This window comes from Panthera pardus, unplaced genomic scaffold, assembly GCF_024362965.1.
Source record: "Panthera pardus isolate Hobbes unplaced genomic scaffold, ASM2436296v1 HiC_scaffold_14, whole genome shotgun sequence".
Lineage (NCBI taxonomy): Eukaryota > Metazoa > Chordata > Mammalia > Carnivora > Felidae > Panthera > Panthera pardus.
The window spans coordinates 569,729-591,985 of NW_026526699.1; the positions used below are offsets into that span (position 1 = coordinate 569,729).

The 22,257-nt window shown below is 64.5% G+C and overlaps 1 protein-coding gene across 1 annotated transcript in view; it reads right to left on the minus strand.

The window, feature by feature from the left end:
• Window positions 1–401: 401 nt before the first annotated feature.
• The window catches only part of FBRSL1 (fibrosin like 1), a 79,734-nt gene continuing 57,878 nt past the window's right edge, over window positions 402–22,257 (minus strand). The window contains 16 exon segments of the mRNA XM_053901866.1: window positions 402–1,859; window positions 1,861–2,408; window positions 2,488–2,708; window positions 3,604–3,808; window positions 4,070–4,153; window positions 4,357–4,434; window positions 6,463–6,595; window positions 7,517–7,588; window positions 7,791–7,820; window positions 7,989–8,057; window positions 8,591–8,686; window positions 8,878–8,928; window positions 9,700–9,914; window positions 10,853–11,073; window positions 11,153–11,474; window positions 14,010–14,055. Coding sequence (XP_053757841.1) covers window positions 1,737–1,859; window positions 1,861–2,408; window positions 2,488–2,708; window positions 3,604–3,808; window positions 4,070–4,153; window positions 4,357–4,434; window positions 6,463–6,595; window positions 7,517–7,588; window positions 7,791–7,820; window positions 7,989–8,057; window positions 8,591–8,686; window positions 8,878–8,928; window positions 9,700–9,914; window positions 10,853–11,073; window positions 11,153–11,474; window positions 14,010–14,055 — 2,514 coding nt within the window. The 3' untranslated portion in view covers window positions 402–1,736.

Consider the following 22,257-nt stretch of genomic DNA (forward strand, 5'->3'; position numbering starts at 1 on the left):
CCCAGGGGGTGGAGGTGGCCAGTTCTGCCTCTGCCCCCTCCCTCCCTGAGCCCTCGTTTCTCCACAGACGGGTCACCCGGCTCTGAATGGTGCTGGGGCAGCGGGAACAAGGCCGGCCCTCCACGGAGGTGAGCCGCCACCCGGTGCGCAGAGAAGACTGAGCAGGCAGAAGGGGCGGGACGGGACAAGGGACAGGTCCCAGGCAAAGGCCGAGGGCATCCCGCAGCAGGAGCGGCCCCGGGGGAGCCAGTCCAGGTGAAGCCGGAGATGGGAAGGTCTAGAAGCCCACGAGGCGCTCCGCCCCTAGGCGGGGGTGACCGGCAACCCCGGGGCTCCGCCCAACGCACCCGGCAGAGACCCCCTACCTTCTCCAATGCCACACAAAACACCCAACCACCTCGTGATCGAAATCAAGACTGTATTTATCTTCATCGATTGACACGAGAACTGAATGTTTAAAGCAACCACAGTCCACGGTGGAAACGGGTTGAAAGTACAGAACGGAGCAAACGGCTGCGGACGTCGAACCGACAAGGCTCAAAAGTGCGGCGGACACACGTGTGGCCCGCCGGGGAACGGAAAAGGGCGCTGAGGGCAGGGCGAGGCGGCGTTCGAGAGGTTATGAGAGCAAACCCGAAAGCAAAAGGAAATCATGCCAAGGCCTCGGTCGGGGCAGGGCCACGCTGAGAAACGTTTGCTGACGGCCTTCGCACAGGAGAGAAAACACCAGTTACCGTTTCGTTTTGTGATGAACCTTTACTCTTCACTCCTGAAAGTCTGCTTGTCAGGTACAGATTCCGAAAACGCTGCGCAAACGAAACCAGGATCCACAGAAGTGTCCTGCGGCCAGAGCCGGCCAGTCCCAGGGAGGGCAGGGCCCCGGGGCTGGGGACCGGGGAGGCCGGCGTGGCCGCTCCGAGCCTCGTTCCCCGGACGGCGGCCCAGCCCCACCTCCGAGCGCTTGCATAGTTGAAGGGTCGGTGCTGCAGTTAAACTTGCGCGCGTTTCCAACCGACAGCGAGGGTTTCTTTTTGTGACCGTGTTAAACAAATCACCAGAGAGGTTTCTAGAAACTTTTTATAAAGTCTACCCAGGTTAAGAATTTAATAACGCCATATATTTATATTAACAGACTATTTACATATTTCATTTTTTTTTAAAAACCGAAAAAAATCCTCTTACGCTTCTGCATAATAAGGCAAAAAAAGTTTTGTACATTATTATTATTATTTTAATATATATCTGTAACTTCGGTTCCCAGTACCAAGGGAGGGCCAGGGCCGGCCCTGAGTGGGGGCCTCACAGTGCGCTGGACAAAATGACCGTGTTTTCTCCATAAATAAGACAAGATCCTGGGGCTCTAGAGAGGATCTGAGGCCTTTACATTGCAAATCCGAACTGAAGGTAAAAAAGCAAAAGTTTCTTGTTTTAAGTGTCTAAAGAGCACAAAATTGAAAAAAATACAAATCTATTAAAAACGCTTCTCACCTGTGGGAAAAGATGTACAAACTCGAATTCTCTTCCAGTGGTCTAACCTCAAGCTCGGAAAACGAAAGATCACCCCCAGCAAGGCTGTGGATGAGACTCCCCGACTCCGCGGGCTTCGAGCGGAAAGCGAGTGTCACCCCAGGACTGACGGCGCTGTGCTTAGGTTCTAGAAACGTCCACGTAGAAAAGTTAACAGCAGTGCATTTGTGGGAGGCTCTCTGTACAGGCGGCGCGGGGTCCCGCGGGGACTACCGCGCCTCCACCTCCTGGGGGTTGCGGGACGGGGAGTAGTCGCGCGCCTCGGGCCCGTGGCCCCCCAGCGGCGTAGTCCTGCTCCGCGGCGGCGGCCCCGGGGGCGTGGGGGGGCCCGCCCGCGGCCACCAGCGGGGGCGGCGCGCCGAGCGCGGCGGCGGCGGCGGGCGGGGTCCGCGCCAGGAGCCCGTTGTGCAGCGCGGCGGCGGCGGCGGGCCCGAGGCGCGGGTAGTGCAGGGCGCCCAGCGCGGGCAGCAGCGCGGCGCCGTCGGGCAGGTGCGGGGCGGCGCCCAGGTGCGCGGCCCGCGCGCGCTCCAGCTCCTCGCGGCGCGCCTCCCGCAGGCGCTCGGGGCTGTAGTCGTGCGGCTCGCGGTCGCGGTAGGGGCGCTCGGGGGGCTCGAACAGGGCGGTGGGGGCCGGGGCGGGGGCGGCGGCGGCGGCGGCGGCGGCGGGCAGGGCGCGCCGGGGCAGCTCCAGGCCGCGGTAGGCGTCGCGCAGGGGCTCCCACGCGAAGCCCAGGCGCTCGCGGCCCGCGGGGCCGGGGCCGAGCTGCAGGGGCGCGGGGGCGGCGCGCGCGCGCTCGGGCGCGGGGTGCGGGCCGGCCCCGGGGGGCTCGGGCGCGTCGCCTTCTTCCCTGCGTTCCTCCTTGACTTTCACGTCGCCCTGGGGGCCGCTCGGCCGGCGCCTCGGGCGGCTTCCCCGGCTCTCGGCCCAGGAGGCCGGCCAGGCGCAGGCTGTCGCCCAGGGCCGCCTTGCTGTAGGGAGACGGCGGGCGCGCGGCCGGCTTGGCGCCGTCGTCCCTGGCCGGCGAGCGGCTCTCCTTGACGCGGGGCTCGGCCTCGCGCTCGGCAGGGACCCCGGGCCGGCACGGCTCGCCCTGGCCGCGGAGCAGGAAGCTGCTGACCGGGTAGCCCACGGGAGCTGCGGGCGAGGCCCGGCTCAGCAGGCGCGTCTTGTCCAGGAGGTCCCTGGGAGTGAGGAGACAGACACCTCACTCAGGCTCCGCCCAGGAGGCGCCTTCAAGCTGTTTGCTGCCAAGTTCCCACCCTCCAGGACCTCAAGATCCCTCGGGGTGAGTGTGTGGGGGTGGGAGGTCCCTTTAGCACCCTGTCTGTCAACACATGGTAACAAACCCACACCCTCACGAAGGACCCCCAACACCCCACGCCTCCCTCCCCTCGATAAACTGCTGGAAGCCAGCTTTGCAGAGCTCTTCCCGCATACCCAGGCGGCTAGGCCGGCAGGTAGACCCTCAGTGAGGAAGTCGGGCCCAACCAAAGTCACTGGAAGGGTAGGACCCTGGAGTCCCGTCTTGGCCATGGCTGACCCTAGTTCTCCTTCACGAGGCCGAGTCCGGGGTCAGGGAAGAGGTCACGGCTCTCAGGACTGGTGTATGAACCGTGGCCTTGGCTGGGGACGCTTCTCTGCTCTTGTCCCCTCGGCCAGCCGGCCACAGCTCAAAAACCCTCAGATTCCAGACTCTGCTGCTGACTCTGGACTAGGACTCCCGCCTCCCCTGCCCCAGCCTAGTCCTGCTGCCCAGGGGCGCCCTCCCGGCCAGAGGACTCCCCCACGGGCGCTCCTCCCAGACCTGGCCCCCACCTGGAAGATGCAGGTGGTTCCGTGGCCCTGCTAACCCGAGCTCCCTGCAGAGGGCCTGCTGTGGTCAACAAGCCAAGTGTCCCGGCCGCTCCTTCCAGGGGTGGACCCTCCCCCCTCTGGATGGCCCCTGCCCACATCCTGACCCATCTGGGACTCTCCCCTGGCCTTGCCCAGCCCTCAGGGTGCTGCGAGGGGGGGTCATCAGGGCAGAGCCCTGCAAAGCCGGCAGGAGGCCACAGGAGCCGGCTGGGTGCCACTCACCGCTCCCGCTCCTCCCTGCCCTTGTCTGGCTCCCGGTCGTGGTTGGTCAGGGCTGAGACCCGATCGGGGTCCACAGGCTTAGGCCACGGGGGCGGTGTGGGGAAGGAGGGAGGCGCCCGGTGCAGCCGGTTCCAGGCCTCGTGGGGGCTGGGCAGGCCGTGCAGTGCGGAGCTCTCCTTGGGGGCGAAGATGCCGCTGCCCTGAGCTGGAGGGGGGCGGGGTATGAGGCCAGGATACCACTGCACCTCTGCCCAAGGAGCCCCATCCCTGCCCAGGGCACCCCGTGGAACCTCAGGGCTGCTGGGGGGGGGGTGGGGGGAAGCACTCCATTCCCACGTGCTGAAGGTGTACCCCAGGGGGACAGCCAGAGGGGACCAGTCAGCCAGGGGTCAGGGTGTGGCCCAAACCCACGAGGAGCTCCGGTGTGCACGCAAGTGAATGGGAAGCAAGCACAGGGGTCACTCACTCAGTGCGTGGCTCCCCAGGCCTCCGAAGGCGTTGCTGCCCAGGCTCCCCAGGCCCCCGAAGGTGCCTGACCTGCCGAACGGGTCTGTGGGGACAGCGGGGCTCAGGCTTCTGCGTGGCTCATGCCAGAGCTCCCATGTGACTCATGTGCACCAGGACCTGTGCTGTGACTCCAGCAACTGCTACCTATACAATCTGAGGGTCACCTCCCCACCTACCGACATCCCCTGCCCCAGCCCTGAGGTCTGCAAAGACCCAGGCCGACTTCAGGGACCCGAGAGCACCTACCTGTCAGATGACCAGAGGTCAGGAAGCTGCCGGGATGGGCCGAGGGTCCGAACGGGTTGGTGGCGGGGTGGGCTGCACCTGTGGGGCGGGGTGGTGGAAGCCTGATGTACCGGGGCCTCTTGTTTGTGGCTCGTTCCCAAGGCGGGGCCACCCCAGCTTCCTCTGGGGATGTCCACACCTCCCACCGGAAGCACGCCGAAGGGGGGCAGGTGGTGGTGGAGCCCCTGGGGAAAGGGGCACAGAGAGCCTTCAAGGCTGCCCTGAAAACGCAGACGGGGAACCTCCAACTAGAAGCTAATGTGTCATCGTAGCCACGCAAGTGTCCTGGTGCACAGCCGCCAGGACTGTGGCTGAAGACAGCAGCTCCTCCCGTGGGGTCCCCCGCCACAGCCCACAGGTGTCTGCTCTGCCACTCATCCGTGGCCCTGCCCTGGCTCTCCTGAGACCCCCTGACCCCACCCCAAGGGCAGCAAGTGGAGAAGGGGCACTGGGTCAAGGGGCCCGGCCTTGCCGCTAGGGTGGGACACACGGCCTCTTTCTCGAGGGTGGGTTTCCGGTGAAGACCAGTGATGAGGCCACCGGTCTCTCCGGCGTCCCCCATCTTGGGAGATCCCCACAGGGGAGCGTTTATGTTTTTGCTGGGCTGCCGCAGGCACAGAGCTCCCCCACCAGAAAGCTAAACCCAGTCCTGAATGACCCCCGGGCCAAAGAAATCAAACAGGAAATCAGGAAACGAGAAGTGGCTGGCCCAGTGCTAACGAAGGCGAACACCAGCGTGGGGGTGAACCGTCGCCTGGAAAGAGCACAGGCAGCGAGAAAAGGCCAACGAGTCAACGGGCCAGCTTCCAGCTCATGCTGTTTGGCGGGGGGCGGGGGGCGGGCGGAGGCAGAGAGGGAATCCCCCAGCCATAGCCTCGGGACAGCGCCCCTTGTGGGGGGCGTGTCCTGGGCGTGTGGACCGCACAGCAGGGCTGCGGCGGGGCCAAGTGGGGAGCCCAGGCTCCTGAGCACACCCAGCTCGTGTCCCCGGGGGCTCCAGGGACTGAAGCCCAGACGGGGTCTGCAGAACGCCAGGGCGTTGGAGCCAGGGGCCGAGACGAGCCACCACGCTTGTGCAGGTCCCGGGGGACCCTGCCGCGCCCATCCACCCAGCCTGCTGACAGGCCCACCCTCACTGTCCACGTGTGTCCGTGTGACCTGGCTGCGGGTGGACGTGGGCCTGCGTGAAGACGGGGAGGGGGAGTGGAGGAGGGTGGTCAGGGCGGGCTCTCTGGACCGGCTGCCCGTCCCTGAGGAGGTACGAGAAGCGCGTGGGAGCGCACACAGCCTGGGCCGAGGCAGCCGACCTCAGAAAGGCCTGCTCGTGAGGCCGGGAGCTCGGGTCTCAGGAGGGAGGTTTCTCTCCTTTCTCGGACAGGAGTCCCTCCTGAACCTCGCTCACTCGTGCAGACACTTGTTCACACGGAACACCGCCCTCCTGGGAGCCTGTGGTTTGGGTGTGTGCGGGCCAAGGTGCCCACAAACACCCTGGGCTCTGGGTCCGTGAGCAACCCTGTGAAGCACGTGTTGTCCCGGGACCCCATAGGACGGCGAGCCCTGTGCCTGGCTTCCGCTGATCTCGCCCCACATGCCTCTCCCCTTCGCCCACGTGCTGCGTCCCTCCCCTGTGACACGTGCTAGCTGTGGGGGTGACCTCTACTGAGGTGGAAGGGCTGTTCGTGACCCTCGAACCCAGGGGTGCTCCTGGGGCCCCAGCACAGCAGGCACCCAGCAGTGCAGGGCGGACGCGGGAATTCTCGGGGCAGGGTCCTGCCGTTCTGAGGAAGGCGGTAGCCCTTCCTGAGAGGGAGGTGGGGCTGGGGGAGGGGCAGTCTGGGTGCCGGGAGGACCCCTGGCCCTCCTGGCCTCAGCAGGGACGAGGGAGAGCCTGGGCAAGCGGCAGAGACCGCCGGAGGGCAGGGTGGGGCAGACTTGCAGCGTGAGCAAAACAAACTTTGCCGAAGCGTCTAGAGGGGTCCTGCTCTAAGACCGGCCAGAGGGACCAGGCAAAAACGCCCCCGCCCGCCGGACACCCCCTTTCCTCGTGCTCTGGACGGGGCGCCTTACCCGAGCCGGAGAAGAGGGGCCGGGCCAGCTCCTGCGGGTACTGCAATCCGGCAAACATGCCCGGGGCGGGGGGTCTGCTGGACAAGTCCAGCTTGGCGCCCACCTCCGGCTTGTGGGGCTCCAGCTGCACCTGCTGAAAGGGACAGAGCGTGCGCTGGGCCTGCGGCCTGGTCGGCCCCTGACCACCACCAAGCGCGTGACGCCACTTGGGCACTGGTCCCAGTGAGGCCTCGTGACTCAGCACGGAGTGCGGCCGTGACAACGCGTGCTGGGCGCAGGAGGTGTTTCGCGAACTGCTCTTTGAAAGCTGTGTGTTTTACGCTAAAGCAGATGTCGGTTTGGATGTTGCCTTTTCGTTGGAAATACTTTACCTGGGTTAAGATTTTGCAAAGCTGAGCTGAAACGTACCTACGTTGTCTTAAATGTGTTTGAAAGCTCCCCCGTGACTGAATTTGGCATCACTAGTAACATTTAAATTTATCTAAGTTAAACCGAGAAAGCCCGCGCCTCAGTGCTGAAGGCCACACCGGGCACAGGGGCCGGGCGAGCGCTTCCTGGTTCCACTGTGGTCCCGCAGCCCCTGCGGCCCCGCCAGCCCCCGGCTCCCCATCGGGGCGGCGGGGGCACGCTCGGTGTGACGGGGGAGGGAGCCCCAGCCCAGGCGGGGGCACCCCCACAGTGCTGCTGCGTGTGGAGGCCGCCCCGCCCCTTCCCCACCCCCAGGGTTACGCCAGGACACCTGCGGAGGGCAGCACCCAGCGTCTCGTGGCAAGCCCCTGCCGACTTCTCGTAGCCCCGGGGACGTGATGGTATTTGAAAGCCGGGCAGGGAGGTGGCGTGTGTGACCAGAGATGTGTGGAGGCGGGGTGGGGATGGGGCGAGGCCCTTGGCTGCCCCCGCCCCGGTCTGGGTGGGGGCGGGTCCCCCAGCTGGCACCACCCACCCCTCCCTAACCGCAGCCCGGGGTCCTCCTGCGTGGTCCCCAGCCAGACAAGGGCGCATCAGGGACGCCCTGGCGCTCTGCCCGTCGGCAGCAGGAGCAGCTGGCGCTCACCTTCGTCTTCTGCTGATGCCGAAAGATCTGCCAGGCGATCTGCACGTGCATGGCACACCACTTGCCGGGTTTCTGTGACGGGGCGGGCCACACACTCAGCTGCACAGCGGGGACCTCTTCACCCTGCTCCCCCCACCCCCAGAGTCCTGCCGGCACAGGCACCCCTGTGGCCATCCAGGCGGAACCCAGGATCCTCCCCAGCTGCGGGCCTCCCCGAGACCCCTTCCTCCCAAGGAGGCGTGCACGTCCACGCAGACGCGTGCCACACACTCACCCTGACTGCCGTCCGGTACGGGTCAGACACCTACCGTTGAGGGAGAACAAAGAGTTAGGTCCAGGCTCTGGGGGTGGCCGGGTCCCAGGGCTGGCGGTGGGGGACGGACATGCCCCACAGCGGCCACCCCCTCCCCCAGCGAGGGGCACTGGGCTGGCTGGGGTGACCGCAGGGAGGGACGGGCACTGTCGCACCTACCCCGGGGGCTTTCTGGAGGAGGGTGTGAACAGCACTGGCTCGACCCGTTACCTCGATTGGGTTTGAAGTCTGAAGGGAGAGAACGGGGTGTGAGACAGCTGCAGACCCCAGGTGCCCAAGTCCACCTTCCACACTGCCCCCCCCACCCCACAAGGGGAGGCCTGGGTTCCTACATCCTCAGCCCAAGGGTTTCTGCAAAGGTGGGAAGGGGCTCCCGACACAGCCATGCCTGGGTTGGGGGGCTGAAACAGCCCGGCTTCAGGGAGGGTCAGAGAAGCAAGCCCAGTCCTGCCCGGGGCCTCCTGTGGCACAGACAGCCCCGTAGCGGCCACCCCACACGACCTCACCTCTGCCCCGGTGCTCCTCACCCTGACCTTGAGCATGCCCGGGTGAGGAGTAAGCATGCATGAAGCATGGCTCCCGCCGTCCCCTGGTGCCCCACCCTGCTGCCGTCTAGACCGGGGGGTCCCGCCGCGGGGCTGCACAGACGCATCCCACCCGGAACGCTGGCTCACCCCCACACTAGGATCGCAGCACGTGACTGCGTGGTGGGGCCTCCCGCTGTGCCCTGAACCCTGTCCCACCCCAGGAGCAGCTGGTACCTTGGGCTGAAAAGCACCCTGTAGGGACCCAAAGGGGCCTGGGTGTGGGAGCAGGGTGGGCAGTCCGGGGATGGCAGAAGAGAAGGATGGGAAAAACTGCAAGAGAAAGAGGGGAGCGTTCCGGGGGCCCCGCTAGGAGCACGGACATCCCGGGTGGGGGCCGTGGGGCCCGGCCCCCTGCACTCGGCAGAAGGTGCCCTGACAAGGCCTCTGGGTAGGCGTGGCTCCACCCTTCACCCGCCCCCTCCAGCCCATGGACCAGTGCAGTGACCACGAAGGACACTCACGTTGGAATGTCGGAAGTAGGGGCTGTCCAGCTTGGGTGCGTATTTGTCAAACTGGAAGGGAAAGAGGTGGACGTGAGGCCTCCCGAGCCTGCCCACACCCTCCACGGGGCCCAGCACCCGCGTCCCCGTTGGTCAGCCAGTGGCCCGGATGGCTGTCCTGCCTTCTGCAGCTGGTAGTCTGCGGCCAGCTGTCTCCCTGAGGGCATTTCCAATGGCCTTGAACTGGCCTCTTGGGCTCAGGTTCTCAAACTGGGTGGATCTAAGGGGCCCCTGTTCTAATGGTCCCACTGTGGGAGTTGCAAACTGGCCGGTCTGGGCAGTCTGAACCTATTCCTGAGGCCCAGGAGGTGCTGCAGCCATGACGGGGGGTTGGGCGCCCAGGGCCAGTGGTCAAGCAGAGAGATGCCCCCAGCAAACTGGCCCAGCGCCCAGCAAAGCCTAGTGGGGGTAGACTCTGCCCCAGGCAGCAGCTGGCTCAAGAGACGAGGCCCCAGGCCCCACGGGAGGGCATCCTGGTTCCCCGGCCCCTCAGCCCTCAGTCTCCGGACCTGCTGCAAACTGAGACTTGCAGACCCTGTGTGGGCACAACTGGCCCCAAGGCCACGTCACCTGTGTGGATGTGGGGGCACCCGCCCAAGCCCCGGACAGGGAACCTCATGACATGACGTCACCCAGAGGGGGGCCAGAGGGACAGACGGACGGCAAGGGCCGGCGTCGGCCTGCGTGCGTGCGGAGAGCGTCTGCGTGTGCCTGCTGTGTGTCCCGCCGCCCGGGCCGCCCCCGCCCGCCCGCCCGCGCGCGCGGGGGGTGGGGCCTACGCACCGGCGGGGGTGCGGCGGGCTGCAGGAGCGGCGTCGGGGGCAGCCCCGCGGGGAAGGGGGCAAATGTGTGTTGGTGCTGGTGTGTGTGCTGGTGTGTGTGTTGGTGCTGGTGGAACTCCGCCCGCAGCAGAGCCCCCGGGCCCAGGGGGGCGCCGGGCCGCTCAGCGCTCTGGACCAGAAAACGCGCGTTCAGCTCTTGCCTGAGCAGCTCGTGATCTACAAGAGAAAAAGAGAGAGAGACGGAGAGGCACGTCGGCCGCGGGCTCCCGGCGGGGCGAGGCGGATAGTCACCTGGCACTCCCGGTTTCGGCAGGCCAAGCCGTGGTGGCCGCTCGCTAGGTGCGGGCCCCAGGGTGGAGGTAAGAGAGGTGCCTGTGACCAAGTACCAATCAGAATCCCCGAATGAGGCTGGCAATACATGATTGGCTGGCTGAATGAGATCAACAGGCTGGCATCTAAAGGCAAGAAAGAACACCGTGAGCCGCCGGGGGGCCCCCAGAGCCGGCCACAGGGGAGCCCTGCCCCGCCGCCCCCCCACCCCCACCCCCGCCCCGCCGCCCCGCATCCTGGTCCCATTCCGGGGCACGGAGCTGCCCCAGACCTGAGTTGGGCCGCTCAGAATCATAAAAAGAACTTGGAAACAAGACCCACGGGAAAAGAAGTCTTCAATGACCCGAGGTTCGGCTTTGAAGGGGGCGCCCTGCCGGAACCAAACGGGGAGAGAGGCCAGACGGCCGCGGTTCACCTGGAGACCCTCCTACTCCAGGACGCGCTCTACACGCCCCCCACAGACCCTGCCACACGAGGGACGAGCAGGTCCTGGAAGTCCCTATTGGCAGTGGAGCAGCTCCAGGCGCCCCTCCCCTTGACCGGGCCTGGCCAGGGCTCGGGGCGGAGCCGAGGGCTCGGTGTGGCCGCGTGCACGACCCAGGTGCAGGCAGGACGCCGCGTCTGTACTGGGCGGTGGGGCGCCCTTGGGAAAGGCAGCCTGCGGGGCCCAGAGCCCCGCCATCTGTCCATGGGGTCCTTCGGCAGGTGCGGGGTGGGGGCCTCAGGAGCCGGCACCCCTTCCCCGGGGCGAGGCCTCCCCACCTGCCCAGAGGCCAGGATCAGAGCGGAGGGGGACAGCGACCCCGGCCCCAGCCAGCACCTACCGGCAGGGTGTCCTGGGATGACCAGGCTGTTGGCCGGCAGCGCCGGGGGCGGGGGCAGTGTCGGGGGGGCGGCGAACATGGCCGCCGCGTGGTGCTGGTGCTGGGCCTGCGAGCGGAGCGCCAAGTGTGAGGTAGACAGGTGGGGGCCCGGCCCGAGAGGCGACAGGGACGCGTGCTTCGCGAGCCCGAGGCTGGCGCTGCTGCTGGCGCTGCTGCTCCTGCTGCGGGGACGCGGGGGCTCAGTGGCTGCGCGCGGGGACCGCGCGGCCCCGCCCCCCGGCCCGCCCCGCCCCCGCCCACCTGAGGCTGTGCAGGCCGTTGTGCGCGGCCTGGCCGGGGCCCGCGAAGGCGCCCAGGGGCAGAGGCACGTGCGTCGGGAGCGGGGCACGGGGCTGCGGGGGCGCTGGCGGCGGCTGCGGGGTGAGGCGGGGCAGGGCGGGGGCTTCCTTCTTGACCGGCGGGCTGGCCGGGGCGTCCGGCGCGGGGCCGGCGGGGGGTGCGGGGCTGCGCACGGCAGGCAGGAAGGGCGGCGGCTCCGCGCTCAGCTCACGGCTGCGCTCCAGGCCCGAGACCTTGGGCGGTGCCCCGGCCTTGGCCTCGGCCTCGTCGCCCAGCGCGGGGCCTGCGGGAGAGAGAGAGGGCGGAGTGAGCTGGGCCCACGCGGCGAGGTCCTGCCCTCGCCCCAGCGCGCAGGGCTGGGGCTGCGGCTGGGGAGCTGGGGAGGAGGAGGGCTGCCCGCGCAGAGGGCCCGCAGCAATCCCTGCGCGGGCCTCACGACCCCACTTCACGGAAGGGAGACGAACGGCAGCACAGGATCGGCCCCAGCAGAGCTCCGGCCCCGAACCTGTGCTTCCCGCCTCGGCTGCACCTCCACTTGTTGCCCTTGCGACCGAGCGACACGCATGCTAGTGACCTTTTTTCTGGAACCACCCGGGTGACCCATAGCCTGAGCCCTCTCTAGGCCCATGACCTGGGGGGAGGAAGCTGCTGCACCCCCCCCCCCCCCCAACATCCGCTGTCCCTCATCACCTACCCCGGCAGGTCCACCTGAGGCCGCTCCCTGGGAACCCAGCGTTTGTGCTCAGGTGTGCTCATGACCTTGAACTGCCACCTACTCACTCCAAACCCTCCTTTCCAGGCAGTGTCTCAGGTTACATGCCCCTGGGGCCCAGTAGGTTAAGAAATACCCTAAGCAGGCTAGGCAGAGGGCATGTGTCCAGGCCAGAGGAGGCTTTGCCTCGAGGGGATGGCAGCCCAGTTTCCCAGGAGTGGAAATCAGGTCGCTGAGTGTGGTCACCCTGTTTGGGCTGCTGGCGGACCTCACGTCCTCCAGGGGCCCATCCCCCCTGCAGCCACATGGCTGTGGGACCCAGGCCAGCAGCGAGACCCGAGGACTCTGCTGGAACTGCTGGGGAGTCTCTTCCCTGGCAGAAACAGGCGGCAGCAGGAAATGGCTCCTCCTGCGTCCTCTACAGTGACATCTCCCTCCTGAGCCACCACCTCATCGGTTTGCTCAGGGGCAGAAGCAGGGGGAGGCCACCGCCGCTAGCACTGCCATGAGAACGGGGAGCGAGCACTGCTGGCTTCAGCCCCATGGGTCACGGCACGGCCTCTGCCCACGCACAACAGCCTGCTGGGGCCGGCCGGCCCCTTGCACAGTGAGAGCAGCCACCTAAGAGGCAGGTGTGGGCCATGCAGACCGGTGGCCCCAACCCTCTGGCCCTCCTGGAGCCTCTCCCCTCACTGGGAAAGCACGAGCAACTCTTGATCACCCCTGGTGTGCACCTGCCAAGGCCCCTCAAAGCCTCGACTGGTTTCCTGAGCTCTGCCTGCAGCAGTGAGGGACCGGTAGTGGGCTGAACTGTGCCAAAAAGCTGTGTCCAAGCTGTAATCCCTACTACCTGTTGATGTGACTGAATTTGGAAAAAGGGTCTTTGCAGATGTCACCAAGCTAAGAATTCTGAGATGACATCAGTCTGGAATGGGGTGGGCCCTAGATCCAGGGATGAGTGCCCTTGTAAGAGAAAAGGAGGCGGCAGCCAGGGAGGTGGGAGGGATACGGCCACAAGCCCAGAGACCCCCAGAAGTCGAAGAGGCAGGAAGGAACCTCAGAGTTTTCAGAGTGTGGCCTTGCCAACACCTTCACCTCAGACTTCTGGTCTCCAAACCTGTTGAGAGGGTAAGTGTCTGTCCATCTTGAGCCGCCCAGCTCGTGATCGTTTGTCGAAAAGGAGACAGTTCTGTGTTACCCCCCGTGTGAAATGCCAGCAGAGTGCCTTTCTCTCCCTGGACCTGTCTGGCATCCCCAACCCTGGATGCTTGGCTGAAATGCTCTGACTCGAGCGAGGACGAGCCTTCTCCACTTGAAAGCACGTGGAGGCTGTACCCTGCTGCACGGGACCTGTTGCTGCAGATGCCCGTCTGCATGTGCCGCAAAGCCCGTCCTGTGCAGCCATATCTGGATGCAGTCTTCCGAGCAAAAGGGCCCCCTCTCCGTGCTGGGTCCAGTGATCTCCCCCTGGGCCACAGCTGGTACTGGCAGGCTGGATTACAAAGGCCCCTCCTGGCCTTGAATGGCTGGATGCTGGGGCGTTCGCTCTCTGGAGCAGTGCTGCCCAGGACAGCTTTGGGGCACCATGAAATGCTGTGCACCTGTGCCACCCGCATGGGGGCTACCGGCCAGAGGAAGGGCTGCTGTGCAGGGAGTCTAGTCACTTCATGTCAGTGTGAGTCATGTTTGCAGTGGTGGCACTGGTGGCCAGCCTACACCGTGGCAGGGGTGCCTCAGCAGGCCCCAAACCATGACCTGCCAGTTGTCCCCAGAACACCTGACCCCATGAGCCTGGGGGAGGGTCTGGGAACATGCACTATTAACAGTCCCGGGGAAAGGGCAGGAACCCCACTTTGGGAACCACTCTTCCAGTGCTGGCCCTGATCCTGACTTCTGCTTTCCTTGTGGCTTTCGCTGGGGGGGCTGTAAATCATAGCACCTAACTCCTGCCTCAGGCTCCGCATCCAGAATCCGACCCACAATAGCGCCTAACCTGGAGCCCACTCTCTTGCCCTGAGAGGCCCACTGCTCCCTCCGATGATGACTTCAGGAGTGTGTCCTGTCCCTTCCTAGAGGCCAGGAGGTGAAGCTAAGGAACGTGCTTACCTTTATCGGCTGCTGGGGCAAAGAGCTTCTCGGAGCCCACAGATGCCTGGAAGACAGAGAGGAGGATCAGAAACTAGAGGGAGCTGAGGGCCTGGGGTGAACTAGGCTCTTACCCCGGCCCCCAGGAAACAGGTCTGGGCAGGTTTTGTGCCTGCGAGGGCTGGGAAGAATGTGTCCTCCTGTGCCCACAGCCTCCACAGAGGAGGGCGAGTATGCCCAGGCCCAGCTTTGAGCAAGTGGGCACATAGGCCACTCAGCCTGTGAACCAAGGACGCCCTGCTCAGCAGAGATGTGGGGGCTCAGGGTGGCCCTGCCAGTGGGGGGCTGGGACCTGGGACTTGGGTGTCTCTTGGCAGTGTTAGACCCAGGGACCCGATGACTCCGCCGGGCCTGGGCCTGGAGGAGGGAGCAGAGCCTGGGACCGAATGGGCCGCGGGACAAAATGCTGTCACGGTTTGGCCCAAGTCACAGGTCTGGGGACCACGGCTGTGACGAGGTATCGGCTGTCCAGGGAGGAGCGTTCCACTCCAAGTGGTTTCTGATGGACCCCACCTATGAGCTTCTCCTCCTGGGGAGACACCCACGTGCACGCAGGGTTGCAGGATATTGGGGTGAGGACGTGGTCCTGGGTGGAGACCTTTGCCACGGCTCATGGGAAGGAGCTCCGTTAAGACTGCCCTGACTAGACCTTTTTTTGCTACTTGATTTTTTTTACAGATTTTATTTTTTTAAATCACGGATTTATTTATTTTGAGAGAGAGCGAGTGGGGGAGGGGAGAGAGAAAGAATCCCAAAGAGGATTCAGCACAGAGCCTGACGTGGGGCTCGAACTCCCGAACCGTGAGGTCGTGACCCGAGTCGAAATCAAGAGTCAGATGCTTAACTGACTGAGCCACCCAGGCGCCCCTAACGATTTTATTTTTAAGTAATCTCTACACCCAACGTGGGACTCGAATTCACAACCCCGAGATCACCAAGAGTCGCACGCTCTTTCAACCAAGCCAGCCAGGCACCCCACTAGTTGACTTTTTTAAAAAAAAGCTTCACCGGTGGTGCATCTGGGTGGCTCAGTTGCTTAAACGTCCGCCTCTTGATCTCATCTCGAGTGTCGATTTCAGAGTTAAAAATTAAGATAAAAACAGCTTCACTGAGCTAAAACTCACATGCCATACAATTTACCTGTCAAAGGTGACAATTCAGCGGTTTTAGTGTATTCACAGCACTGTCCCCTCGGTGAGGCTTAGGACATTTTCATCAGCCCAAAAGGAAACCTTGAGGTCTTCAGCCATCGCCCCAACCCGCGTGCCCCCTGGCTGCAGGACCACTGCCTCTCCAGCGTGCGCAGAGGCCCTGGGCCGCACTCCCACCGGCTGCTGTTGGTGGGTGTGGCCAGGCGTCGGTGACACCGGAGGGCACGAGGCCAGCCGCTATGACAACCAGAGAACACCTGGTGCTGGGGAGCATGTAGAGAAACCAGGACCCCTGCACACTGCTGGGGGGGGGGAGGGGGGGGGACAGGAAAAGGTGCAGCCACCGTAGAGGACGGGACAGAGGCTCCTCGGGAGATGGAACACGGAATCAGCACAGGATACCGCGATCCCACTTCTGGATACGTACTCCCCCAAACCGAGAGCAGAGTCTTTCACAAATACTTGCACACGAGTATTCACGGCAGCCGACAAACGGCCCGGCGTCCATCAGCAGATATATGGACACACAGAATGTGCTCCATTTGTGCAACCAGCCCTACAAAGGCAGGCAGTTCTGACACGTGCAGCAACATGGATGGACCCTGACGACACGATGCTGAGACAGGCTAGTCCAGCACGAACACCGTGGGATCTGCTCAGAGGACGTCAGATCCCGCTTATCCGAGGGGTCAGAGCCGCACGGAGTAACGGGGTTGCCGGGCGGGCCGGGGAGTTAACGTTTAGGAGAGACAGTGTCCGCTTTAAAGGTGACGAGAGTCCTGAGGTGGACGGTGGCGGAGGCCGCGCAGCAGTGTGAATGTGCTTTTAATGCCTCTGAACTGTGCACTTAAAAATGGTGAAGATGCCAAATTTTGTTATGTGTAATAAACACAAAATTAAAAAACCCACTAAGGGAGCTTTCTGGACCGATGAAAACGTTCTCTATCTCACTGTGGTGGTGGAAACATAAACACGTGTATCTGTCAAAGTGCATTAAGCTGTACATTTAAAATAGGAGTGCTCTGGGGCGCATGCGGGGCTCAATCAGTTACGCACCCAACTTCAGCTCAGATCACGATCTCACGGTGTGTGGGTTTGAGCCCCGCAACAGGCCCTGTGCTGACAGCTCAGAGCCTGGAGCCTGCTTCGGTTTGTGCGTCCCTCTCTCTCTGCCCCCTCCCCAACTCGTGCTCTCTTAAAGAGCAATAAACTTTAAAAATTTTTTTATAATGTTTATTTTTGAGAGAGAGACAGAGCATGAGCAGGGGAGGGGCAGAGAAAGGGGGAGACACAGAATCCGAAGCAGGTTCCAGACTCTGAGCTGTCAGTACAGATCCCGACGTGGGGCTTGAACTCACGGACCGCAAGCCAAAGTTGGACGCTCAGCCGACTGAGCCACCCAGGTGCCCCTCTTTCTTTTTCTTTTTCTTTTGAGAGAGACAGAGCGCAAGTGGGGAAGGGGAAGACAGGGGAGAGAAAGGATCCCAAGCTGGCTCTGTGCTGCTGGAGCCCCACACGGGGCCTGACCTCACGAACCGCGAGATCACGACCTGAGCCAAAATCAAGAGTCGGATGCTCAACCGACTGAGCCCCCCGGGCGCCCAAAGAGAAATAAACTTTTCAAAAAAATAAGAGCCCCTCATGGCAGGTAAATTATGGTGCCGGACAGTCACAAGATGTGGCACTGACCCGACAACAGGCCCACTGGTGGACAGAACAGAGACGAGAATCCAAAACAGACCCAGGCCCATGTGGGACCCAGGCCGGACGCTGCTAGTCTGTGGGGAAAGGGCACGTCGTTCAAACGAACGGCGTGTGACGGGAGCTTGCTGCTTGGGAAAAGGGGAAGCCGAGACCCCCGTTTCGCCCCCCGCCCAGACTGATCAGGGATGTAAACGTGAAACACGGAACCACAGATGCGAGAGGAAACGTGTCGGCGCGACACTTCACGAGCACACCGGAAGGAGGTTAGCCCTTTATAATCGTGTCCCGGTACCAGGAAGAAAAGAGAGCGGTGAGTGCAGCCCCCACAACACAGGCTGGGGCGCCAGGAGCTGGGCCCCTGCACCAGGACGCCTCACACCATGCACTGTCACGGAGCTCGCGGTGGCCAGGTGGGCCCCCGAGGCAGCAGAGTCCCAGACGAGGAAGGTGGGTGCGGCCAGCAGTGCTGGGAAGGGTCCTTCCTGCCCGGCCCGCCAGACCACGGAGGCCGCGTGCGACCTCCTGACCCACTGCCAGCCCGGCAGGACGCGCCGCGCTCACGCACGGGGGCACCACAGCCGTGACCTCCTTCCAAGTTTGTTTCCTTGCCAGTGTGCTTTTTCCAGCACATTCTACCTAGTGAGGCGTCCCCATGGAGGTGCGGAGTCCACCAGAGCTGGGGGGCTGCAGGGGCAAGATGCTGCAGGCCGTCAGCCCTGGTGGGGAGGGGGCAGTGCAGCCCAGGAGACCAGCGGCGCCGGCCCCCAGCCCACCTGGATCCCGGGACCAGGGCGAGGGCGGCTCATGCCAGGCCGCTTTATGGCAGGTGTGGCCCCACCTCTGCACGTGCAGGTGTGAGGCCAGGTGCCTGATGCAGGGCCTGCCCAAAGACCCCCATTTGTCCTGAGCCGGACCTCACCACGACCCAAGGAGGAGGTCCCGTAGGGCCACACAGCAGTGCTGGAGCGACAGCCGTCCCGCTGTGGCCCTCACCAAGGCTTGGGAACGTGCTCACAAGCCGATTCCTCACAAAGCTAAGAGCACCTTCTATCATCAAGTCAGCCAGCACAAGTCACTCCCAGACTTCAACACCCGACCACACCCTGCAGGGCTGTGGGAGACCTCACCCCGGGCCCCCTCCCCGATCTGGGACCCAACTGGCCGCACCGCCTGCTCTCTTCAGGCTCCAGCGGCGCCCCCTCCGCGGTGCCCAGAGCCAGCACAGGCCCGGCTGACCAGGGGTCCCAGCCTGGGGTGGGGGTGGGGGTGGGGGGGGTGGGGGGGAGCAAGTTCACTTAAGGCCCCACAGGTTCAGTTCAAGGCCTGGGGCTCGAGTACCCACTCCCAGGGCCAGGAGGTGGCGCACAGGCTCTGGGAAATTCAAGGGGAGTAGAGGAGAGGGGGAGGGGGGAGGGCCTTCCCCACCACTCCCAACCCTGGATGCCAGCCTGGCAGAGGCAGGAAGGGAGGCCACTGTCCTAGGTCCATCCGGTCCCCACACCCCCAACGGCCACAACGGACCCAAGTCAAAGTTTGCTTGGGGAAGTTGAGGGAACTGAGTCCCTGCAGGGATCCTGGGAAGGGGGCTGGACATCTGGCCAGGCACAGCCATGCCCATCTGGGAAGGCTCTAAACAGACATGGCAGGCACGCTGGGCGCTCACAACCTCGGCAGGGCCGTGGCCCAGGTTCCAGCCCCCTTCCCAGGGCAGGCAAACAGGCGCGCGCTCCTGCCGGATCCCACCCGGCACGCACTCCCTCTGTTCCTTCCCTTCCAGGAGGAGGGGTCTGGAGCTGGCCAGCCGACCCAAGGCGGGTGGGCAGCCCCCAGAGCCGTGCAAATAACTTCCCAAGGATTATCTACTGGGACGTGACCCAGGCAGCCACATCTTCTCCAAACCTGGCACTGAGCCAGTGTGGGGGTGGAAGGAAGGGGTCACTCAGGGCCACAATACAGGTGGGAGGTCTCCGGGTTGCAGGTTCAGGGTCTCGGGGGAGGGGGCACGCCCGTCAGGGTGAGTGTCAAAACCCGGCACTAACTCCCCCTGGGTGCACAATCCCGGCCGCAGGCGGAGGTCACGGCGCGCTTTGTCTGCGAGGACCCGACCCCGCGGGGCAGCCTCGGCTCAGACACGCGGCACAGCCTCCGCCGGCCGCGCCCCGCCCCAGACAAAGAACTCCAACTCCGGGCAGGTGAGCGCGGAGGGCGCCGGGAACCGGGGTGGCCGGGACCCCGCCGGAGCGCAGACAAAAGCGCGCGTCCCCCACGACGCCCGGCCCCGCCTCCGCCGCGGGCCCCACCAGCCCCCCGCCGGCCAAGGCCCAGGACCCTCTGCGGGGATGCACCCCCTGCCCGCCTGCCGCCACGTGGGCCGCCGCCGGAGAGACACGGGGTCTCCGCGCGCCTGGCTCGCGGGAGAGACGGGGTGGGCAGAGCGCCGAGGGCCTCTCCTGGGCCCCCGCGCCTCTAGAGGGGGCGGTCGCTCTCCTGTCCCTGGCCCCCGAAGTCCAGAATCCCTCCCCCGAGCCACCAGCGCGCACTCACCGCGCGGGCGCCCCGGGTCAGAAGCGCTCTGCTGGCAGTTGCCGCTAGTCCTCAGGCCGGAGCCGGAGCCGGAACCGGAGCCGGGCGGCATGGACGCGGGCGGCGGAGCGCGGGCCCCCGCCGCCTCTGCCCGTCGAGGTGGCCCCTCTCCCGGCGCGCCCTGCCTAGCCGGAGCCCGCGCCGGGGACGCGCATGTCCGCCGCGCCGCCTCGGCGCGCTCCGGCCGGCTCTCGGGGCGCGCTGGGCCCCCGGCGCCGTCGGCAGCGGCGCGGGCCGGAGAAGGCGGCGTTGGCGGCGGCGGCGGGCGCACTGCTGGCGGGCGCGCAGGCGGCGGCGAGAGCGCGGGCGGGCGGGCGGGGCGGGGCGGGGGCGGGGCGCGGGCAGGCCCGACTAATCCAGCCCCGAGGCGCGGATCTGCCCGCGCCGGGCCGTAGACCCGTCGGAGCCTCGCCGCTCCCTCTCCGCTTCTGGGTCGGCGCGCGCCGCGCCCGCTCTGCTGCGCGCTTTATGGGCCCGACCCCTGCCACCCGCGGCAAGTTCTGCACGGCTTCTAAGCTCAGTTTACAAAGGGGGAAACTGAGTCACTGAGCCGCGAGGAAAGAGGACACAACTCGCACGGCCGCTCACGTGAGCCCCGCCGTCCCTGGGGCTCGGTTTCACCATCCTGCGAAACGGGGATGCACCGTGGGGAAGGATCCAAGCAGTTACTTTACGTGCAAACGCCTGCTGCGCAGCACGCGCCGCCGGAGCCGCCTGGCCGCTCGGTGGGAGGAAGCCCACCTTGTGATCAAGGCAGAACCACCGCCCCTGGCGACGCCCAGTAGGTGCGGGCCCTGACCCGGGCGCACCGGCGGGGTACAGCTTCCCAGAGCGAAAAGCGCGCTGTAAGGGAATCCACGCAAACCCACACGCTCCGGGGCACCAGGCTATCAGCTCTGGTGGGGCGTCCGAGGACCCCCGGCTCAGAACTCGCAAACACCCGGCCCAGGCTGTGAGAATCAGCGTCTGAGTCCATTGAGGGGGAGTGTCGCGTAGCCACTGGGAGACACCCTCGGTCACCAGCTCCAGGATCCTATGCGCTGGGCCCGAGCTTTCTTTTCAGAAAGCGGCTAAATACCCACAGCGTACACATTTAAATAGGGCGCGGGAAAGCTCCAAGGGTACAGAACAAATGACTAACAGTGACACTCAGGTGGGGGCCTTAAGTCCTTTTGTTCTGTTTGAATTATTTACCAAATACATGTATTCCCTTCTCCCTGAAAATTAACGCCATTCCCCCAGAGTCCTGCTGTTTCCTGCCATAAAAACAGCAAACGCTGCTGCGGGTCAGACATCCTGCTAAATGCCTTGCAACTACGAAATCGCCAGGCCCTCATGCCTATACCTGTTAAGGACACCCCGTCATCCCCATTTTACTGATGAGAAAACTGGGGTAGAGACGTGAGGTGACCCACCTGAAGTCATGCTGCTGTTCGGGGGCAGAGCTGGGGTTTGGACCCCAGCAGTCTGCTTTCCATGGGTGTAGCCAAGACATTCTTTTCCTCTGGGAAGGCAGCAGAGGCCAGACCCGGTGGGAGAGTCAGGGGCGGGGCTCTGCCTCCGAGGTGGGTGTCTGTGGGCTCGTGTGCCTCTCACCTGCCACACCGTGCCCCAGAGGGTTATGGGCTCCCACTCGGCCCTGGCTCCAAGGCCTCTGGCAGTGGAGTGTCCCAATTTGCCTCTCCGTGTTCAGCAGCTAAAGAGCCCTGAGAGATGTCATGCCCTAACCCCATGAATCTGTGAATAGGTACCCACGTGACAGGGTGGAATTAAGGTTGCTAACCAGCTGACCTTGAGATGGGCAGATGATTTGGGGGTGGTAGTGTAATCACAGGGTCCTTACAAGTGGAGGGAGATGGGAAGATGCCACCCCAGTAGCTGTGAAGACTGAGGCAGGGCCAGGAGCCGGGAGTGTGGGTGCCATCTGCGGCCAGAAGAGGCAGGGAAGGGATCCTCCCCTGGAGCCTGAGGGACAAGCACAGACACACCTTGACTTAACCCCGTGATGTGTGTTGGAGTTCTGGTTTCCAGAAGTGTGAGATAACCAGTCTGTGGGGAGCTCAGCCCCCAAGTGCAGGTAGCTTGTCCCTGCAGCCACAGGAAACCCTTAGGTTTGCGACCGAGACCCCGATGAGGGGATGGAATGCAGAAAGACGGGCCCTTGGGCCACAGAGAGCTGGTGCCCCCCGTAAGTCTGCCTGCAAATGCCCATCGGCAGGCCTGGGTCCTGCTTACAGCCTAGTGGGAGCAGCCGGCAACGCTCAGGGAAACAGGCAAGACGATGCACGCAGGGTGGGCAGGAAGGGCAAATGGGGCGGGGAGATAGATGGGTGTCCTCCTCCGAGTGGCTGTCAGGGAAGCCCCTGCAATCAGGGGCCTCTGAGCAGAGATGCGGGGGACCAAGCTGAGGGGAACCCTGGGGAAGAGCTCTTCTAGGGCAGCTAACAGCCAGTACTAAGGTCCTGAGGCAGGAACAACCTGGCAGGGCCTTGAGGGAGCAAGAGAAGTGGTTCCAGGTTTTAGCGGGGGAGAGGGGGACGGGGGGAGCAAGGAGCCCAGCTGGGAGCTGCTGTGACAAGCCAGGTGGTATGGCGGCCAAAGGGAGTGGGTGGTGACGGGGCTGTTCCATCAGAGGTGACAGGTGGCAGTGGTGACAGAAGCGTGGACCTCCGTGGGGCGAGGTTGGCCAGGGGCCTGCATGGGGCCCTGCCCTGCCGTCACTCTTGTCCACCAGGGGCTTGCTGCCGAGGCCCAGAGAGGCCTGCGTGGAA